The following is a 16,910-nucleotide window of genomic DNA, read 5'->3' as shown; positions in this document are numbered from 1 at the left end:
CAGTAGATTACGCTGAGACAGTTCACAAGAGTTGGTGAGTATATTCAAAGCTGATTAATACATTTTTAGATATTAAGGGAATCAAACAATGTGGGGTTGATGCAGTAAAGTTACCTCTGAGGTAAAAGTTACGCAAATATCTTAATGAATGATGGAGCAGGCATAAGGAACTGAATAGCCAGCTCCTGCAACTGTGTCCCTATCTTCCTGTGTACTGCACTGTGTTCTTGGACTGGTGCTGGCACAAAATCTCACCTTTGCACTCGGTATTATACTACTGTTGATCCATTTGTTCTTATAATGGAATATAGACACTAAAAGCTGGAGTAACTCAGCGGGTCAGGCAGCATCGCTGGTGAAAAGGAATAGGTGACGTTTCGGGTCGAAACCCTTCTTCAGACTTGATCCGAAACATCATCTATTCCTTTTCTCCAGAGATGCTGTCTAACCCGCTGACTCCAGCTTTTTGTAGCTGTCTTTGGTTAAAACCAGCATCTGCAATTCCTTCCTACACTGTTCTTATAATGGCACATATGCTAATAGGGGCCCAGAGTGGCTTTCAGGTGCCAAGAGAGATAGTTGAATTATGGTGGGCACAGTGGATTGCCTATGAATAAAGGAGTGTTGCATTAATGCGGAGCTCTGGATTTACGTAAGGAGCCTACAGCACTCTAATGCACTCAAGTACAATCTAGCCATTTTTTAAGCTATCGCAAGTCCACAATCTAAGTAAATCTGTAATTCCGATCCTAATTTTACCCCTTAGTCTGGTTCAGTCAAACACCAAATACAAGCACTGGTCATCAACTTTATCATCCAATACCCATACGATACCTAGTCCAACACCGCAGATCCGATCGTTGTCTCTACTCGTTCACGCCCTTCAGCCTCGTGCGAATAGAACAACTCCAGAAGTTCAGCACAGACCCATACGCTATCCCAGAAGATCGGCGCACTCTCATGTGCTCTCTCCTCTTTTATACCTTCACGGACTGTTGGTGCGAAATAGGTGTGTGGGGGTGGGGGTGGGGGGTGGCGGGGGCAACCCCTACAAGCCCCATAAGGGTTACAAAATACATTAATTGACAGTTCCCGAACCCCATCACAGAATATCACATAACATTGTTTCGATAGAAAGCACTTAGTGGGAAACAGTTCAATTAAGCAAAGAAACATTCTACCAGGTAAAATAAATAATTTGGGCAAGGCCCCTCTCCTTGACCAATCACGAGTAACAGTGCAAAAACCATGCAACATAGTTATCAACATTATTATAACCCTTCATCTCCCAACCAATCCTGAGCATGCATTTGCAGCAGGACCTAGCTCCCTCTGCAAAACCCTCACACATATTAACAATTAGAGGACATCTGGACATCAACCTTTATTCAACCTACCCAGGCCACAGACCTCATGGTCTTTGCAGCTTTTGCAAAGATGTCAAGCAGGCTTTGCAAAAGCAGAAATCCTCCATTTTGTCAGGTACCCAAAATGCCCAATATTATCAAATCCACTTACATTAGCAACTGATGGTTTCTACTCGAGGAGAATATAGTTAAGTCTGATGGTCACTACTCAAAGACAATGAAGATTTTTTTTCTTTGAATTAGGAGTATCAATGCAGTAGTGAGCAGGGTTTAATGCTCCAGTGATCTAGAAATTTAAGATGACCTTTAAATCTGCAGACACAGCATGAAGTGTGACTGAAGGTTACAGTCAGCAGAATGTTACTCCTCTTCCTAATGAATGAATGAATAAGTTTATTGGCCAAGTATTCACATACAAGGAATTTGCCTTGGTGCTCCGCCCACAAGTGACAACATGACATACAGTGACAGTTTAGAATAATACATAAAACATTAAACATTAATAACAAAACATTATTGATTAATAGATATCTGAAAACCGTAAGCTTAGAATACATTGCTTCAGAGAGTCTGTCACAATTTTGTACTCAGCATGTTCCTGAGGGAATACAATCTAGGAGCATGAGCCATCCTTCTTCCTTTTGAACGTTTGATATTTTAGTCATGCCAATTAACCCATCCCTTGAGTGTCCACCCATTTTGTGCAACACAATCAGCTCATTCATAGTGGCTTTTGCAACTTGGAGTCCACTTTTGGATCACTCCAAATCCCTGTGGAACTTGCTTTGCACCAATGTACTTGAGTAACCCTTTGTCAGAGTGAGGCTAAATGCAAAATTGAGGAATAGCACCTCATATTTTGTTTGGGCAGCTTATAGCCCAGTGGTATGAATATAGATTTCTCTCACTTCGGGCAGCCCCAGCATTCCCTCCCTCTATCCCTCCCCCACCCAAGTTGCACTAGCTTCTCATTTTCACCCTACAAACAGCTTACAATGGCCTGTTTCCTTTATCATCGTTACTATTTTGCATATCTTTCACTCATTGTTCTTTATCTGTTACCAGACTCAATGTTGTCTGTCCTGTTAGTGTCGGTCATTAAGGACAAAGCTGGTAAAGTAGGCAGCCTAAATAATTACAGGCCCATAGCTTTGGCCAGCATATTGTCAAAAGTCTTAGAAAGAGTTCTGCTGGATAGAATAAATTAGTTTGTTAACTCCACAGATAACCAGTTTGGCTTTAAAGCTAAACATGGCACTGACTTATGCATATATGCCCCAAAGGATATTGTAAACAAATATAGAGGCAAAAACTCTTCAATCCTTATGTGCTTTATTGATGCTTCCAAAGCCTTTGACCGTGTTAATCACAGAAAGCTGTTTGGTAAAATGAGTCAAAGAGGGCTGCCTGAATATATTGTTTGAATTCTGGCCTACTGGTATGCCCACCAGACCATGCAAATAAAATGGGGCAATAGGGTCTCAGCCCCATTTGGGGTTAGCAATGGTGTTAGACAAGGGGGAATTTTGTCCCCAGTCCTTTTTAATCTATATATTGATGATCTGTCTAAACAATTGAAAGCGTGTAACACTGGGTGCATGATTGGTAATATTTTAGTGAACCATATTATGTATGCAGATGATCTTGTGGTCTTTAGTCCATCTAGCGCTGGTCTCCAGCAGCTCCTTACTATATGTTCCGTGTATAGTGTGGAACATGACATTAAATATAATGCTAGTAAGAGTGCTGTTATGATCTGTAGAACCAAAGAGGATAAATGCCTAAAATATCCTGATTTTAAATTGTCTGACAACAATCTTAGTGTCTGTAATAAGATAAAATATCTAGGGCATATTATTACAGAACAAATGACAGATGATGAGGATATTTATAGGCAACGACGCATGCTGTATGTACAGGTGAATATCCTCTTGCGTAAATTTGGTGCATGTGCAGATGTGGTGAAGATGTCGCTATTTAGAGCATACTGCACACCCCTCTACACTGCGCACCTGTGGTCGAACTATTTAAAGACAAGTATGCAGAGACTAAAGGTGGCATATAACGATGCCATGAGAACACTGCTAAGGCAACCTAGATGGTGTAGTGCCAGTAATATGTTTGTGGCTGCAGGAGTCAGTACTTTAGAAGCTATCCTAAGACACCACATGTATAAATTCATTTGCAGGATAAATGACTCTAAAAATGTGCTTATTGTGGCCTTGACAAACATAAGGGTTAGCACTACACGCTACGAATCCCAGTTGTGGAGACACTGGTATCGTTGTCTCGTTGTAGGACATTGATCATCTTTTAATCTGGATTTTTAACTTAAGTATTGTGGGTTTTTGTTAAATATAAATTATGATGTTTTTATGTGATATACCATGATTTTATATATATTTATGATATTTGATATGCAATGCATTTTTAATGTAATGTTGCCCCTTGTCTGGACCTTGAGTCCTGTAATAAAGTTTATTATTATTATTATTATCTCTCCACATCACCGTCTATATATCTTGTTTCCCTTATCCCTAACCAGCCTGAAGAAGGGCCTCGACCCGAAACATCACCCATTCCTTCTCTTCAGAGATGCTGCCTGTCCCGCTGAGTTACTCCAGTATTTTGTGTCTCTCTTCCCTTTAAATAGTACAGCTGCTGTGCAAAGAACTGCCTGGTTCACTGTGCTGCTTAACTGAACAAACATGATTCTGTTTCATTGGGGAAATCTTTAAGGCCGCTATTGCACAGGCTTGACCACTCATTTTCTGCATACTCTAGTTTTAAAGGTGCAAAAAAGCACCATATAATTTTATGAGCTGGTGTGTGAATCTCACATCGGCTGCATGAATTTGATTTTTTCATACACTCACGGAAAAATGCACCGCATGCAAAAATGTTATTCTTTCCAACTCTTAGGTTTTGTTATTTCATCCTTACAAAAATAATTTTACTCAGGAGATGGATATAGTTATTTTCTTTCAGAAATAAAAATACAAAAGTGCTGGAAATACTCAGCAGGACAGGCAGCACTTATGAAAAGAGTTAACAGTTAACTTGATGAACTGCAGATGATGGTTTTCAAAAAAAGACACAATGAGCTGGAGTAACTCAGCAGTTTAGATATCATCTCAGGCGAACATAGATAGGTGAAGTTTCGGGTCAGGACCCTTGTTCAGACTCGAGACATAAGAGTCTGAAGACTTGTCCCGATCCAAAACATCACCTGGCTATGTTCTGCAGAGATGCTGTCCGCCCCAATGAGTTACTCTAGCAAATTGTGCCTTTCATTTTTATAGTTAACCTTTCAGTTTTGCTTGAAACAGCGATTTTCAAATTTCCTGTACATGCAGCGTTTTTTGCCCTTGTTTTTCAGGATCCAGCGACTTTGCTGCATATTTTCATCAGTCCTTAGTTCCATTGATTCCTGCGTTCCATTGTCTTGTATGCATACTCTCAGCTTCCAATATTCAAGTCAGAGAAATCATTTAAATTTCAAAAATCACCTTTTTTAATAAAGAAAGGACCATTATGGGTCAGCTGATACATGTACAAGCTAATGTGGCATTGTGTCATTCAGACAGAATATCATAGCAGAGCCTAAAGCTGGAGTAACAGTGGGACAGGCAACATCTCTGGAGAGAAGGAATGGGTGACGTTTTGAGTCGAGACCCTTCTTCAGACAAGACCAGTCTCGACCCGAAACGTCACCCATCCCTTCTCTCCGGAGATGCTGCCTGTCCCGCTGAGTTACTCCAGCTTTTTGTGTCTAATTCGGTTTAAACCAGCATCTGCAGTTCCTTCCGACACATAGCAGAGCCTAATCTCATTGGCAGCCATACTTATATAGTTTTCTTCAGAAATGGACATTTGTCACAAGGGTGAAAGTGGTTTTCTGTTTTCCTTTCAGAATAAGCGCAATGACAAAGACATTTTGACTGACATAGCATGCTTGAAAAGTTGCTCAAATGCACATATTCTGTATCTCAATTCCACATACATTTAAAAACGGAATTATTTGGAAAAAGGAAAAGCTCTAGCCTGCATGATGGTTGTCATGGTGCATAATGATGCACCCTTTATGCTGTGCCTCAATGATATGCTAATGTCATGGTTACTAAAAGCATTAATGATTGTGATGCAATCAATTAAAACTTTCATAATCATGTATCAATAACTTCAGAGAGCGCATAAGACTAATACCCTGTGTTCCACATGGGAACCAGAATATTGTATTGCTTAGATTACATTACACAAGAGTATTTCGATGTTAATTTCCTTTGGTTGTGTTGTTCTTCCTTAGCTGTGGTGAGTATAATATGGTATGTGCTTATATGACCCACCTTTGTATTCCCCCACAATTTCTACCTTTTCCTTTTCACTCAAACTGGAGTCATTAAATCTCCATTGGTAATAATTCCATGGCACAGGTTAAACTTAGCTTGTCATTTGAATAGCATAGTCAGTGAGCGAAATCAGGTCTAGGAACAACGATTCATAATTTTTGATTCGTGCTCAATAATTTGGGAAGGAACTTCCAGAACCCAGGAAATGGGTAGCTGAAGGCATATGTGATAGCGAGAGCACAATTTGGAATCAGGAAGTCATGATGGGAAAAGGTTAAGATTGGCCTGATCCTTCAGTGAAAATTAGTCCATTGGTTAAATCCTTCAGTGAAAATTAGCTACCAGCCAGTCACTTGGAAAGCATCTTGAGAATTAATCATTTTCTGTTGGAAAAGGAATATAGAACATAATTGGAAAATCAAATCAAATACCCCAACATGTGTATATAAACCAGAATTAGCAATTTCATTTGAAGATTGGGAATATGAAAAAAAACTTTAATTGTGCTGCCTGAATGTAGAGCAGTTCCATCAGCTGATATGTCAAATAGAAAATGGCAAATAACGGGACAGTTAAAAATTTCAGGTTATTTTGAAAATGTAATGTGTTTATTTCAGATTTTTGAGACATCTGCCATATTTTGCATTAATGTTGATGTTATATTGGAGAAATACTATTACAGGTGCACAACCTTTTATCCGACAGCCTTGGGACCAGACACTTTTCGTAATTCGGAATTTGTTGGCCTTCGGAATGGAAATTTTTTAGCGTAGATTTTAATGGCTGGCTCAGTGGTAGAGTGCTCGGCTCATATCCGCAAGGTCACAAGCTGCGCCTCGATCCCGGCAGTTCCTCGGTCGCGGGTTTGAGTCTTCAATGTAGTTTTTTCTTGCAGAATAAATGTCTGTATGAAATGCAGTGTGTTGAATGAATTCCTCAATTTGTAAATGTGACCGCAGCATTGAATCACCTCTCACACTCATGTCACCCTAGCGGGGCTACATGCCCTTAGGCGGCCTAAGGCGACATTTTCACACTCTTATATCTGTGTGCAGCAGAGGCGACGTGCGTTTGGCGCCAAACATGAGCTTTGGTGTGCAGATGACATCCTGGAAAAAATGTCCGGTTTCTTCCAGGTAGGCGATATACCCTCCCGGGCAATATATCCTCCACTTCTCTTTTATGAAGGGGATTTAGTTCCCCTTTCTTCCAGGACCGACCGGAGGTTCCGCTGTCACCTCTGCGGGCCACCCTCGGTGAACGCTCACTCAATCTTTTCTTGGGATTCCTACTCCCCCGCGCAATGTACCCTCACCTTCTCTTTTATGAATGGGGATTTAGTTCCCCTTTCTTCGAGGACCAACCGGAGGTTCCGCTGTCACCTCTGCGGGCCGCCGTCGGTGAACGTCCTGTCTCCCTGTCCCTGGGATAGCAGGGGGCGATCAAACAGCACAATACCCCCCTCCCCCTCCAACTCCAGAGGAATCCACTCCCCGATGGGCCGCTACGGCGACAAGTGGCAGTTCGCCCACAGCCCGAGCTGCACGACCCCAAGAACAAGACGTACCTTGCACACCATCAACTTCTGCCCATACGGGGAGCGTGTTCCTCTCAATATGGAGCAGGACTGGGCTGGAGTTGCTGATCTGGGATCTCCGTGCTTGCAGTGGGCCTGGGGGTCGGTGTCCCGATGAGGAGGCACAGCTCGAGCTGTGGGCGAACTGCCACTTGTCGCCGTAGCGGCCCATCGGGGAGCGGCTTCTGGTGGTCCTGACGTCTCCCGCTAGTTTGCAGCTTTCCTCTGGAGTTGGAACGGGGCTGGGCTGTTGCTGGCTGTGGGTCTCTGGGATCTCCGTGCTTGCAGTGGGCCTGGAGGTCGGTGTCCCGTTGGTCCTGATGTGTCCGGTGACTGGCACTGTATGCTGGCATCGCCGACTTGAAGACAGTGCAAAGCCCCCATGCCGGTGCAATGGGCGGGGAGCTGGAGAGCGGAGGGAAGGGGTCACACACATGGCCGGGAAGCAGAGGGGTGTAGGTGGGGTGAAACTGAAGGGAGCGACAATCTGTTGCTCCCTGCCCGCTGAGTTAAAAAGTTCCCACGCAAGACTCACGATACACGTGAGTCTACCGTGGGAACTTTTTAACTCAGCGGGCAGACAGCAGCATATTGTCAATTATTAACCCTCCCGCGCAATATACCCTCACCTTCTCTTTTATGAATGGGGATTTAGTTCCCCTTTCTTCGAGGACCGACCGGAGGTTCCGCTGTCACCTCTGCGGGCCGCCCTCGGTGAACGTTTTCAAGGACCTTTCTTCAAGGACTGAAAAAATGTCCGCTATTCGGAGGTTTTCGTTATTTGGATCTTCGGATAAAAGGTTGTGCACCTGTACAATAAAACACCAAAGTCTGCTATTTGACTTCGGAAATCCCAGTAGATCAGAATCTGGCTCACCAGGTATGTTTGTCCCTCCCGACCAACACACTCACGTCCAATCCCATGCTCTCTTATCACTTGCCATATAGCCCCAGTTCCTATACACCCTCTAACATGTCAGGCCCTCTATTTCTGTGCTACCTTTGTAGTCATTGCAGCCCAGTTTTCTTTACTCACTGGGCCCCCAGTTCCTGTGCTGCCTCTGACTCGCTGAAGGTCCAGTTCCCTTCCTTCCACTCAGGGGCCTTAGTTCCCGTGTGCTCCCGTACTCATTGGGCCTTAGTTCCCATGCTTTCTTCCGACTCATTGGGGCGTTAGTTCCCATGCTGTCTTCTAAATCAAGGGGCCCTGCTTCCCATGTTCCCTTTCTGAAGAAGGGTTTCAGCCCGAAACGTTGCCTATCTCCTTCGCTCCATAGATGCTGCTGCACCCGCTGAGTTTCTCCAGCATATTTGTGTATCTTCCCTTTCAACCTACCTAGTTCACTGGAAAATGTAATCATAATCTATCATTGAAACTAAATTGTATTATAAGAAATAACCTAATTGATCCGGAAAATCTGCCAGTCTTCACAAGTCCTGAGCAATTCTAATTATTGGAGTTTTACTGTGATATCACCACCTACATAGGAAATTTACTGTCTTGTGAATTATTACTAGAAATCTACTGTTAATGCTACAATGTCTTGGATGTATGCAAGTCTTTTAAACAGGATGTCTTAATATTGATAAACATATTCTGTGTTTTTTTTCCCAGTGTAATGATTGAACAGTGCCTGCAATATGTTTTCCCACCTTGCCAATTATTTTTTCCAAACTAAACCATCAAATATTTTGGAGGTAATCTCGATATACTTTATACATTAATTGAAAATACATGTCCACCACCAATTTTCCGACAACTGGTGGTCTGGCACCTCCTGTAATCCGAACAAAATTACGAGAGCGCACTTGAAATCTCCTCCGGTAGTCCCCCCGAAAATGTGGCACCTGGGCCCGGGAGCTGTAGCAGATCTTGACCTCATCGGGACTTCCACAACCGATCGACGGGTCGAAATCTCCCCCTGTAGCCTGGCTGGAGCCAGCAGATCCATTCCCATAGCCAGCTAATGTGGCTGATCGGCCGGTTGAATTTCCCCCTACGGGGCCGGGACTCTGGAACTCGGTTCTGGCCGGAGCTGGTAGATCCGTTCCCATAGCCAACTTCAGAGGCTGACTGTGGGCTGGTACCTCAGGGCCCCACCCTAGGCGGACATCCTGTTACTGTTCGACTCCTCTTGGAAGCTGTGACCTCTGTTGGTGCGGCAAAACATATAATCCAACAGAGCTCTGGAACTAAGGGTGCTGGAAAATTGGTAGTGACCTGTATAATAAAAGTGTAATTATAAGGATGATTAAAGTCAGGAAGATTAAAGTTTAGGAAAAGTAAGTAGTTGTGAAGCTAATTTTGAAGTGAAAAAAAAAGACAAAGTGAGTATTAACAATGCAGCATAAATTGTTGAACTGTTCAACAGGTCTACTGATGCTTTTCAAATCCAAGGGCTAGAATTTGGTAATGACAGAAATGGAAATGAAATTTAGAAGTGGAATTTAAATAATTTTGGACCTACCACGTAGTGTTTTTATGCTGCTGACACATTGAACTTCAAAGTAGACATGAGAGCATACCAGAATGAAGGCCATCCTACCCTTTGAACTGATCTACTATTTCAAGTACTATCACCTTTTCTCATGATTCCCTTCATCTTGATAAATCTAGTAATCGGTGTTTTGAATGAACGTAACATGTAAACCTCCTGAACTTTCTAGGGTAGGAGTAGTTCACCATCCTATATTCCATCCCCCCTCACTCCACACCATAGCATCCTTCACTGTGCAGACCACACTATATACTATATTCCAAGCATGGTCTTACCAATGTCCTATAAAATTGGAATGGAGTTAGTACAGTTATCAAAACCAATTAATAAAGGTTAAAATATTATCTGCCCCCCCGGGGGCCCCCCCAATTGTCTGTTGCAGCGGAATTTTGGCTTTCAATGGTTCACATATAAAAGCACCTACATCCTTTGAGTATAAACATTACCCAATACCTCGCCATTTAACAAATACTCATATTTATTCACATTATTTTCCATCTGCCTTATTCTTGCCCATTCACAGCTTGTTCATCCATATCACTTTGAAGTCTTTTTATATTTCCACAAGCGTAGTATCATCAATATGCTTGGAAATATGGCATTTGGTCCCCTCGATCAACAGATTGTGAATAGCTGGGACCAAAGCACTGATCTCTGTGCTAACCCACTTGTCATAGTCTTCCAACCTGGGAAAGATTTGCTTATTCCCAGGCTTTGTTGTCTGATCACTAAGCAATTCTCAATCCATGTCACTATGTTACCTACATTTCCATGTTCTCCAATTTGGGTGATCAAAGTAATGTGTGGGTTCATACGAAAGCCTTCCAAAAATCCAGTTGCACCTCTTTCACTGATTCCATCTTGCCCATTCCACTTATTAAGTTCTCGAGGAACTCTATGTTAATTTATGATTTGTGAATGTGACAGCAAAAGTAATGATATTTTGCCGGTGACACTGACGTGTACAGGTTGGGAAGTTAGCCATGATTTTGGTGTGTTGGTTTTTACCAGGACACATTTTGGGGATGCATAGAATCAGGAATTCCAGAATTTGCCACTGGGTTTCTCTATCACGATGGCATCATTCATTTTGATTGTTGCCAAGTCAAAAGACCAATAGAAAATATGTGGTCTCCTTTGTAAATTGGGGTTCAATCTCAATGTGTACATTACACATAGCAAGTAAGTTTAGGATTCTGTGGGAAATCTTTAAACACAAGAGTGCTGTTATTTGGGTCAAACTGTGAGGTTTGTATTAGCATTGAATAACTTCCAACTCATCAACTAAATGTTTCTTTGTCATATGCACAATCATTGTGAGGTACAGGTACAGTGAAAGTCTTGATTGGTACAGTATCACATGCATGGAGACTTAGAAAATACACAAAAACATAAATTATACATAAATTCTGCAATACAATGAAAAGGAAATGACGGTATAAAATGCAATTAGAAAACAAGTCCATGGTAGTGCTAGAGGTGGTCCAGAGTGTTTGTTGCTGAGGTAGGATCAGAGTTCAGTGTATTTAGCAAATCTGTTGAAGAACCTTCCTGAATCTGATAGAGTGGAACATAAGGCCCCTGTATCTCCTGCTTGATGGTAGCAGTGAGGAATAGTTATAGTGGAGATGGTAGAGATTCTTGATGATAGATGCCATCTTTTTGATGCAGTGCCTCATGTGGATCTTTTTGATGTTGGGGAGGGCTGTGCTGTGATGGTTAACCATAGTCTGGTATAGCAATTTAAACAAAAGACCTAGGCATAAGACCACGCTTATGCTCTTATTTGCTGGAATTGCCATGCCAGGCCATGATGCAACCAGTCAGGATACTTTCTACAGTGCCTCTGGTGAATTTTGTTAGCTTCTTTGGTGACATGCTGAATCTCTTTAAACTTCTCAGATAGTATGTGTGGTCGCGTCTTCTTCATGATTACATCTGTGTTTTCAGTTCAGGACAGGTGATCTGAGGTGTTAATACCCACAAATTTGAAGCTGCTAACTCTCTCCACTGTTGAGCCACCAATAAAAACTGCCATGTTGTATCCTGACTTTCTGTTTCTGAAGCGATCGATTGGTTGGTTCTGTTCATGTTGCATGAGAGATGGTTGTTGTTGTTGTTGGTGTGCAATTCTCCCCTGTATGCTGACTCATCATCACTCGTAATTTGGCCAAGAACTTTCTTTTTCCATCGTTTTTGTGCTCCTCAATTTGCTAAGATTCAAATTGATGATGTCCGAAATTACTGCATTGGAAGATTGCAGTTTCCCTTTGCGCCGAGATGGACATGGAGAAATAATGCACAGCTGCAAATTATGAATAATTCAATATTGCTTCCAGTAGAGCTGTTTGATTTCTTAAACTTATAAAAGCCCATTCACAGATCTCTTGTTACTTTAATAAAATGCCCCAACCCAGTAACAAACAAAGACACGCCACAGGCATACTGTCACTTGTAAGTCCATGGACATACTATGTTACCTCATGAAATTCCTCAACACAATAGTGAGAGCACATTATTACAAAGACCTTGGCTCCAGGAGAAAGCACATCACCAATATTTTGGCAGCTGATGTTGGATTAGAAAAATAGCTTTGCCTGCGTTACCTACTAAATAAAATAATCAATTGAATGGAATGTATTTGGAGCACATTACATTGGCTGCCAGAGAAAAACACTTTTATGCAGCCCTTTGTATCAACAGGACTAAGGTTTACATGCATTTCTGGTTCTATTAGCATTTTTATCCAGCTTTTATGATTTTATTAAATTCATATTTTGGAATCTGGGCATTGTGTGCAAAACTATTTATTATGCATCCCCATTGTCTTTGAGAAGATGGTGAGAGGTATATTTTTGAACTACTGCAGTTCATTTGGCAAAGGTACTCCCACATTGGTATTGGGCAAGATTTCCGGGTTAGAGCAATAGTGATGAATAGAGCAAGGAATGACGAATTGTCAGCGCTGTAGGTGGCTGCTATTTGTATACATTGTGTATGCAAGTAAAGAATCTCACTGTTCCTGGTTACGTGACAATAAAGTATTCCTTCCTATAGTATAGTGTGTTGCATGGAGGTGAATTTGCAGGTGGCAGTGTTTCCATGCACCTGTTGCAAAAGTGCTTCTTGGTACAGGGAGCAAATGTGATGCATTGTAAAGTTGGTACACACTGTAGCCATTATTTGTTGATTGTGGAGGGGATTATTTTCTTTTTCAGAAGATTGGGCTAAAGGGTGCCAAACTTCCTGAGTGCAACTGGAGTTTCATGCCACCATAAATCATTATGGTATTATCATAAATAGTTATGGTATTTCTACACTTTTGGAGTTAAACCTTATTAACAATAAAATGATGCTCTTTATTAATTATGAGTGTTGCACATACTTTGGAGTAACTGATGTCCATATAATTAAAATATTTAATATATTACAATTGAAATATTGTTTAAAAAAACAATGTTTCGAGAAGATTCACAATGTTAAATAGTCAAGAGATTATTAGCATGACTGTTCAACTCTGTATTTGGAGGGGCATAAAACTAGGGGAAGCTTTAGGAGAAATCAGCAAAGATGTACATAAATAATTTTGTTTCTAAGGGCTTTGTTTTATGCTTTTGCATTGTTACCTCCCTTGTTCTGAAGAAGACTCATTCTGATTTATAGTTTCATTGATATCAGTTCCTTGTCCTGATGATTGATATGGGTGGTGATAATGTTTCAAGTCTGACAGAACACTTCATCTCCTGCCCAAGCCTGGGGGGTTGCTCAAGCCAATTTTAGCATGCCCTGGAGTTAAAACATCTAAAATTGGATTATTTGGCACAGACCAAAGCATCAATGACCTCATTGATCTGATCTATTTGTTTTACTGAGCAATTTCTGTCTGATTACATTTGAACATTCTTTTCTTGATTAATGATCCATAGTTCAAGAAGGCCCGCATTTACGGGTGGGCAATAAATGTCTTGCAGGCGATATCCAGATCCTGAAAAATGTACAAATAAATAAAAAATCTCAAGAGGGAATTTCAGAATTGGCAGTAATTCTGCAGTTGTATCTTCTTTGAGCTATTGCTGTGGTTAGTGATGTACTTGTATTTGTTGGATTGCTATAAATTGCACTTTTCTCCTTCAACATTTATCATTGGTTATGTTATAACAATCATTTTCTTCTTATTTGCATGCTTGTATAAAAAGATGCAAATTTTACATGCAATTGAAGTCTAAAATTAACTTTCAAATCTATATGAAACTGTGATTGCCATTCCAATATGGCAAATCATATTTATTTACCTCACACGCATCATGAATGCTGCACAATCTTATAGATGTAATTAAAATAAAGCAGGATAACTAAAGGGAACAATTGCTTTGGAAAATTATTCCAACATTTGAAACCTTCAGGAGATCACATTGACTCACTGCTCACTGGAATGGAGTGTATTAATAAAACAATGCATTTTCTGCCCTTGAAGAGATGGAGAAGCAATATCCATTACATCGAATGCAATATATTTCATAGTCATATCTCTCAGAAATGAAACTCCTACCAGCTGCTTTTACATTTAGTTTTAAGTGTTGTTGGGGGGGGGGGGTGGGTCCCCAATCTTTTCTGATGGAATAATCATCCAGCTCAGAATCCTTGTGTCTACCTTGGAGCTAAGGTTAAAAATTGGAGTTGATATTGTTGTTCTCATCTGTGCTGTTTCCTAGGCCACTCTGCCAAGTCACAAAATAGTGTCCTCTCATTTATGCTGAATGGCTCCACTAATAAAATCTAACGACATTTCGTGATCTATGCACACTAATATCTAAGATTTGTCCCTTGTTCGAATGTCTATAATTACTTTTCTTCTCAGCAAACAGTACCTTTTATTTTGGACTTTGCAATAAGCACCTGGTTCCATTTTCTTAAACTGAGCACTATTTCAAAGGTTCAATGGAGCTTTTATTGTCACATGTGTAAAGTGCTAAACCTAGAGCCATGATCCTCCAGGTCTTCCGTTCGGTGCGGGGGACTGGCTTGGTGGGCTCCCCCCGAAGCCATGATCTTGAGTTCAGCCACACAGAGGCCGCGGGCTCCTGGGAGCCTTCAGCCGCACCACATCCTCCTGGGATCCATGGCTACTTATCTTGTGTACATAAATTCTTTAGAACTTAATTACAATTCTTCTTTCTGATTCTGAGCACAGATCATCTGTTTAGACATTTTGCCTGATGACAAATTCTTGTGACGCATCAGTAATTTGTCTCCAAAATGTCTCCACATCAGCTAACTACAGACTTTTAACTGTAGCCCATGCCTAAACTTGAAGTTTAAATTACTACTGAAAACATATGGTTCCTTCTCATCAAATAACCCATTGTCACGTGACTTTCTAGAAGTTCCTACCTTTTTTCTCTCTAATTAGATTTAACCGATTGTTTAGGAAGATATATTGTGATTTTCTAATAGATTAGATATATATTGTGATGATCTTTTCTGGTTATTTTTCTTTGATCCATTCTGGCATCTTTCTAATCATATGTTTCCTGTAGTTCTCCGTATCTAACCTTCATTTGAAAATAGCAACAATGTGAACTAGCTTCCAGACAAATGGAGCTATCCATGACTATTATTGATCTATTGAAGAAATGGTCAGGGACTCAAAGCACATGGCCCATCTGTTTAGCTTATGTTATTGTTTGAAGCCAGCAAGTTAATTTTACATAATAATTAGCTATTTTCATAGCATAATTACCTACTTAAATTATTACGACTCATGAATAGAAAGATTAAAGTTGTGTTAAGTGACCTCTTGTCCTATTTTGTGACTTTCTCATTCTCATTATCTGTTCATTGACATTTAAAAAAAATATTTGCTCAGGACATTATTTTGACTGCCTGATGAATGATGGTGGAACATAGGCTAGAACAATGACAGGGTCACAGTACAACTGTGCATGTTCATGAAAAAGCATCATAAAGAGATACAGCACACAAACTGGCCCTTCAACCCAATGAGTCTGCACCAACCACCCATTTTTAATAATACTACATCAACTCAATTTTTTACTTTCCTTGCATTCTACTCCCCCAGATTTAACCACTGAGCCATGCAAATAGGGGCAATTTAGAGTGGACAATTAACCTACCAACCTGCAGGTCTATGGATAGTGAGAGGAAACGAGAGCACCCAGAGGAAACATGAGAAAACATGGATCACAGGGTGAATGTGCAAACTCCACACCGACAGCACCCTAGATCAGGATTAGCTCGGGTCTCTGATGTTTTGAGGCATCATGCTCAACCACCTGTATCAATGTATGTCCATGGGTAATTTTTTACACACCTGTGGTTGGTAAAATCTCCCATAAGAATAATTTGAAGCTGGGAGCGCCGTACATTAAAGAAGCTGAAATAAATTCTTAGGGAATTCTTTACACAATATCCCTGTTTAATTCATCCTGCACCTCATTGCAGCTCCCCTGACTTTATTGCTGCAAATAGGCTAGAAGATAGAAATTGGATGGATTGTGACTTAGGAAAACTGAATTGTGTACTTTGCTGTACCTGACCAAAGAATGGAGATGCGTGACAAAAAGTGAAAAATATGTGATAGATTTCTTAGCATAAATTGCATTGGGCTATAAAAAGATGTTACTCGCATTTTGTGTTGTGATTTCCTGTTTTTTTTTGCGGTGCTTCCTTCAGGTTGCTTATTTGATTTTTCTGGAGCTCAGCATACTAAAATAATTGTCCAATTCTATTCAGCCTGACCTGAGCCTTGGCTGGAGCCTTGCCTTTCTCAATTAATCTGTGCTTTCCCTGTCCACCTCACAAAGCCAGTCTCCAATTGAACTTCAATCCCCTATCACAAAAATGCCCATATTTAAATGGAAGAAATGGCAGAATCATAGAAAATTCATAGCTTAGAAGAAGGCACATGCTGCCAATGGTTACACAAAAAAGCTGGAGAAACTCAACGGGTGCAGCAGCATCTATGGAGCGAAGGAAATAGGCAACGTTTCGGGCCGAAACCCTTCTTCAGACTGATCGGGGGCGGGGGTGGGCGGGGACAAGAAAGGGAAAAGGAGGAGGAGCCCGAAGGCTGGGGGATGGGAGGAGACAGCAGGGGGGC

At 41.1% G+C, this 16,910-nt stretch overlaps 1 protein-coding gene across 3 annotated transcripts in view; it reads left to right on the top strand.

Annotated features, from left to right (window-relative positions):
- The window catches only part of LOC129698616 (inactive phospholipase C-like protein 1), a 200,046-nt gene that overhangs the window by 50,858 nt on the left and 132,278 nt on the right, over positions 1 to 16,910 (top strand). Inside the window, exons 1-2 of one of the 3 annotated variants that reach the window (XM_055637734.1) lie at positions 5,392 to 5,678; positions 8,908 to 8,990. The exons of 1 other annotated variant lie outside the window; for it this stretch is intronic. In XM_055637734.1, coding sequence (XP_055493709.1) covers positions 8,934 to 8,990 — 57 coding nt within the window. In that variant the 5' untranslated portion in view covers positions 5,392 to 5,678; positions 8,908 to 8,933. Of the gene's footprint in view, positions 1 to 5,391; positions 5,679 to 8,907; positions 8,991 to 16,910 lie in introns of those variants that run through there. One more of the 3 variants, XM_055637735.1, reaches the window with a different exon arrangement.

Source organism: Leucoraja erinacea, chromosome 7 (genome assembly GCF_028641065.1).
Source record: "Leucoraja erinacea ecotype New England chromosome 7, Leri_hhj_1, whole genome shotgun sequence".
Classification (NCBI taxonomy): domain Eukaryota; kingdom Metazoa; phylum Chordata; class Chondrichthyes; order Rajiformes; family Rajidae; genus Leucoraja; species Leucoraja erinaceus.
The sequence above is the reverse complement of the archived record's forward strand: the minus strand, read 5'-3'. Positions and strand labels throughout refer to the sequence as shown.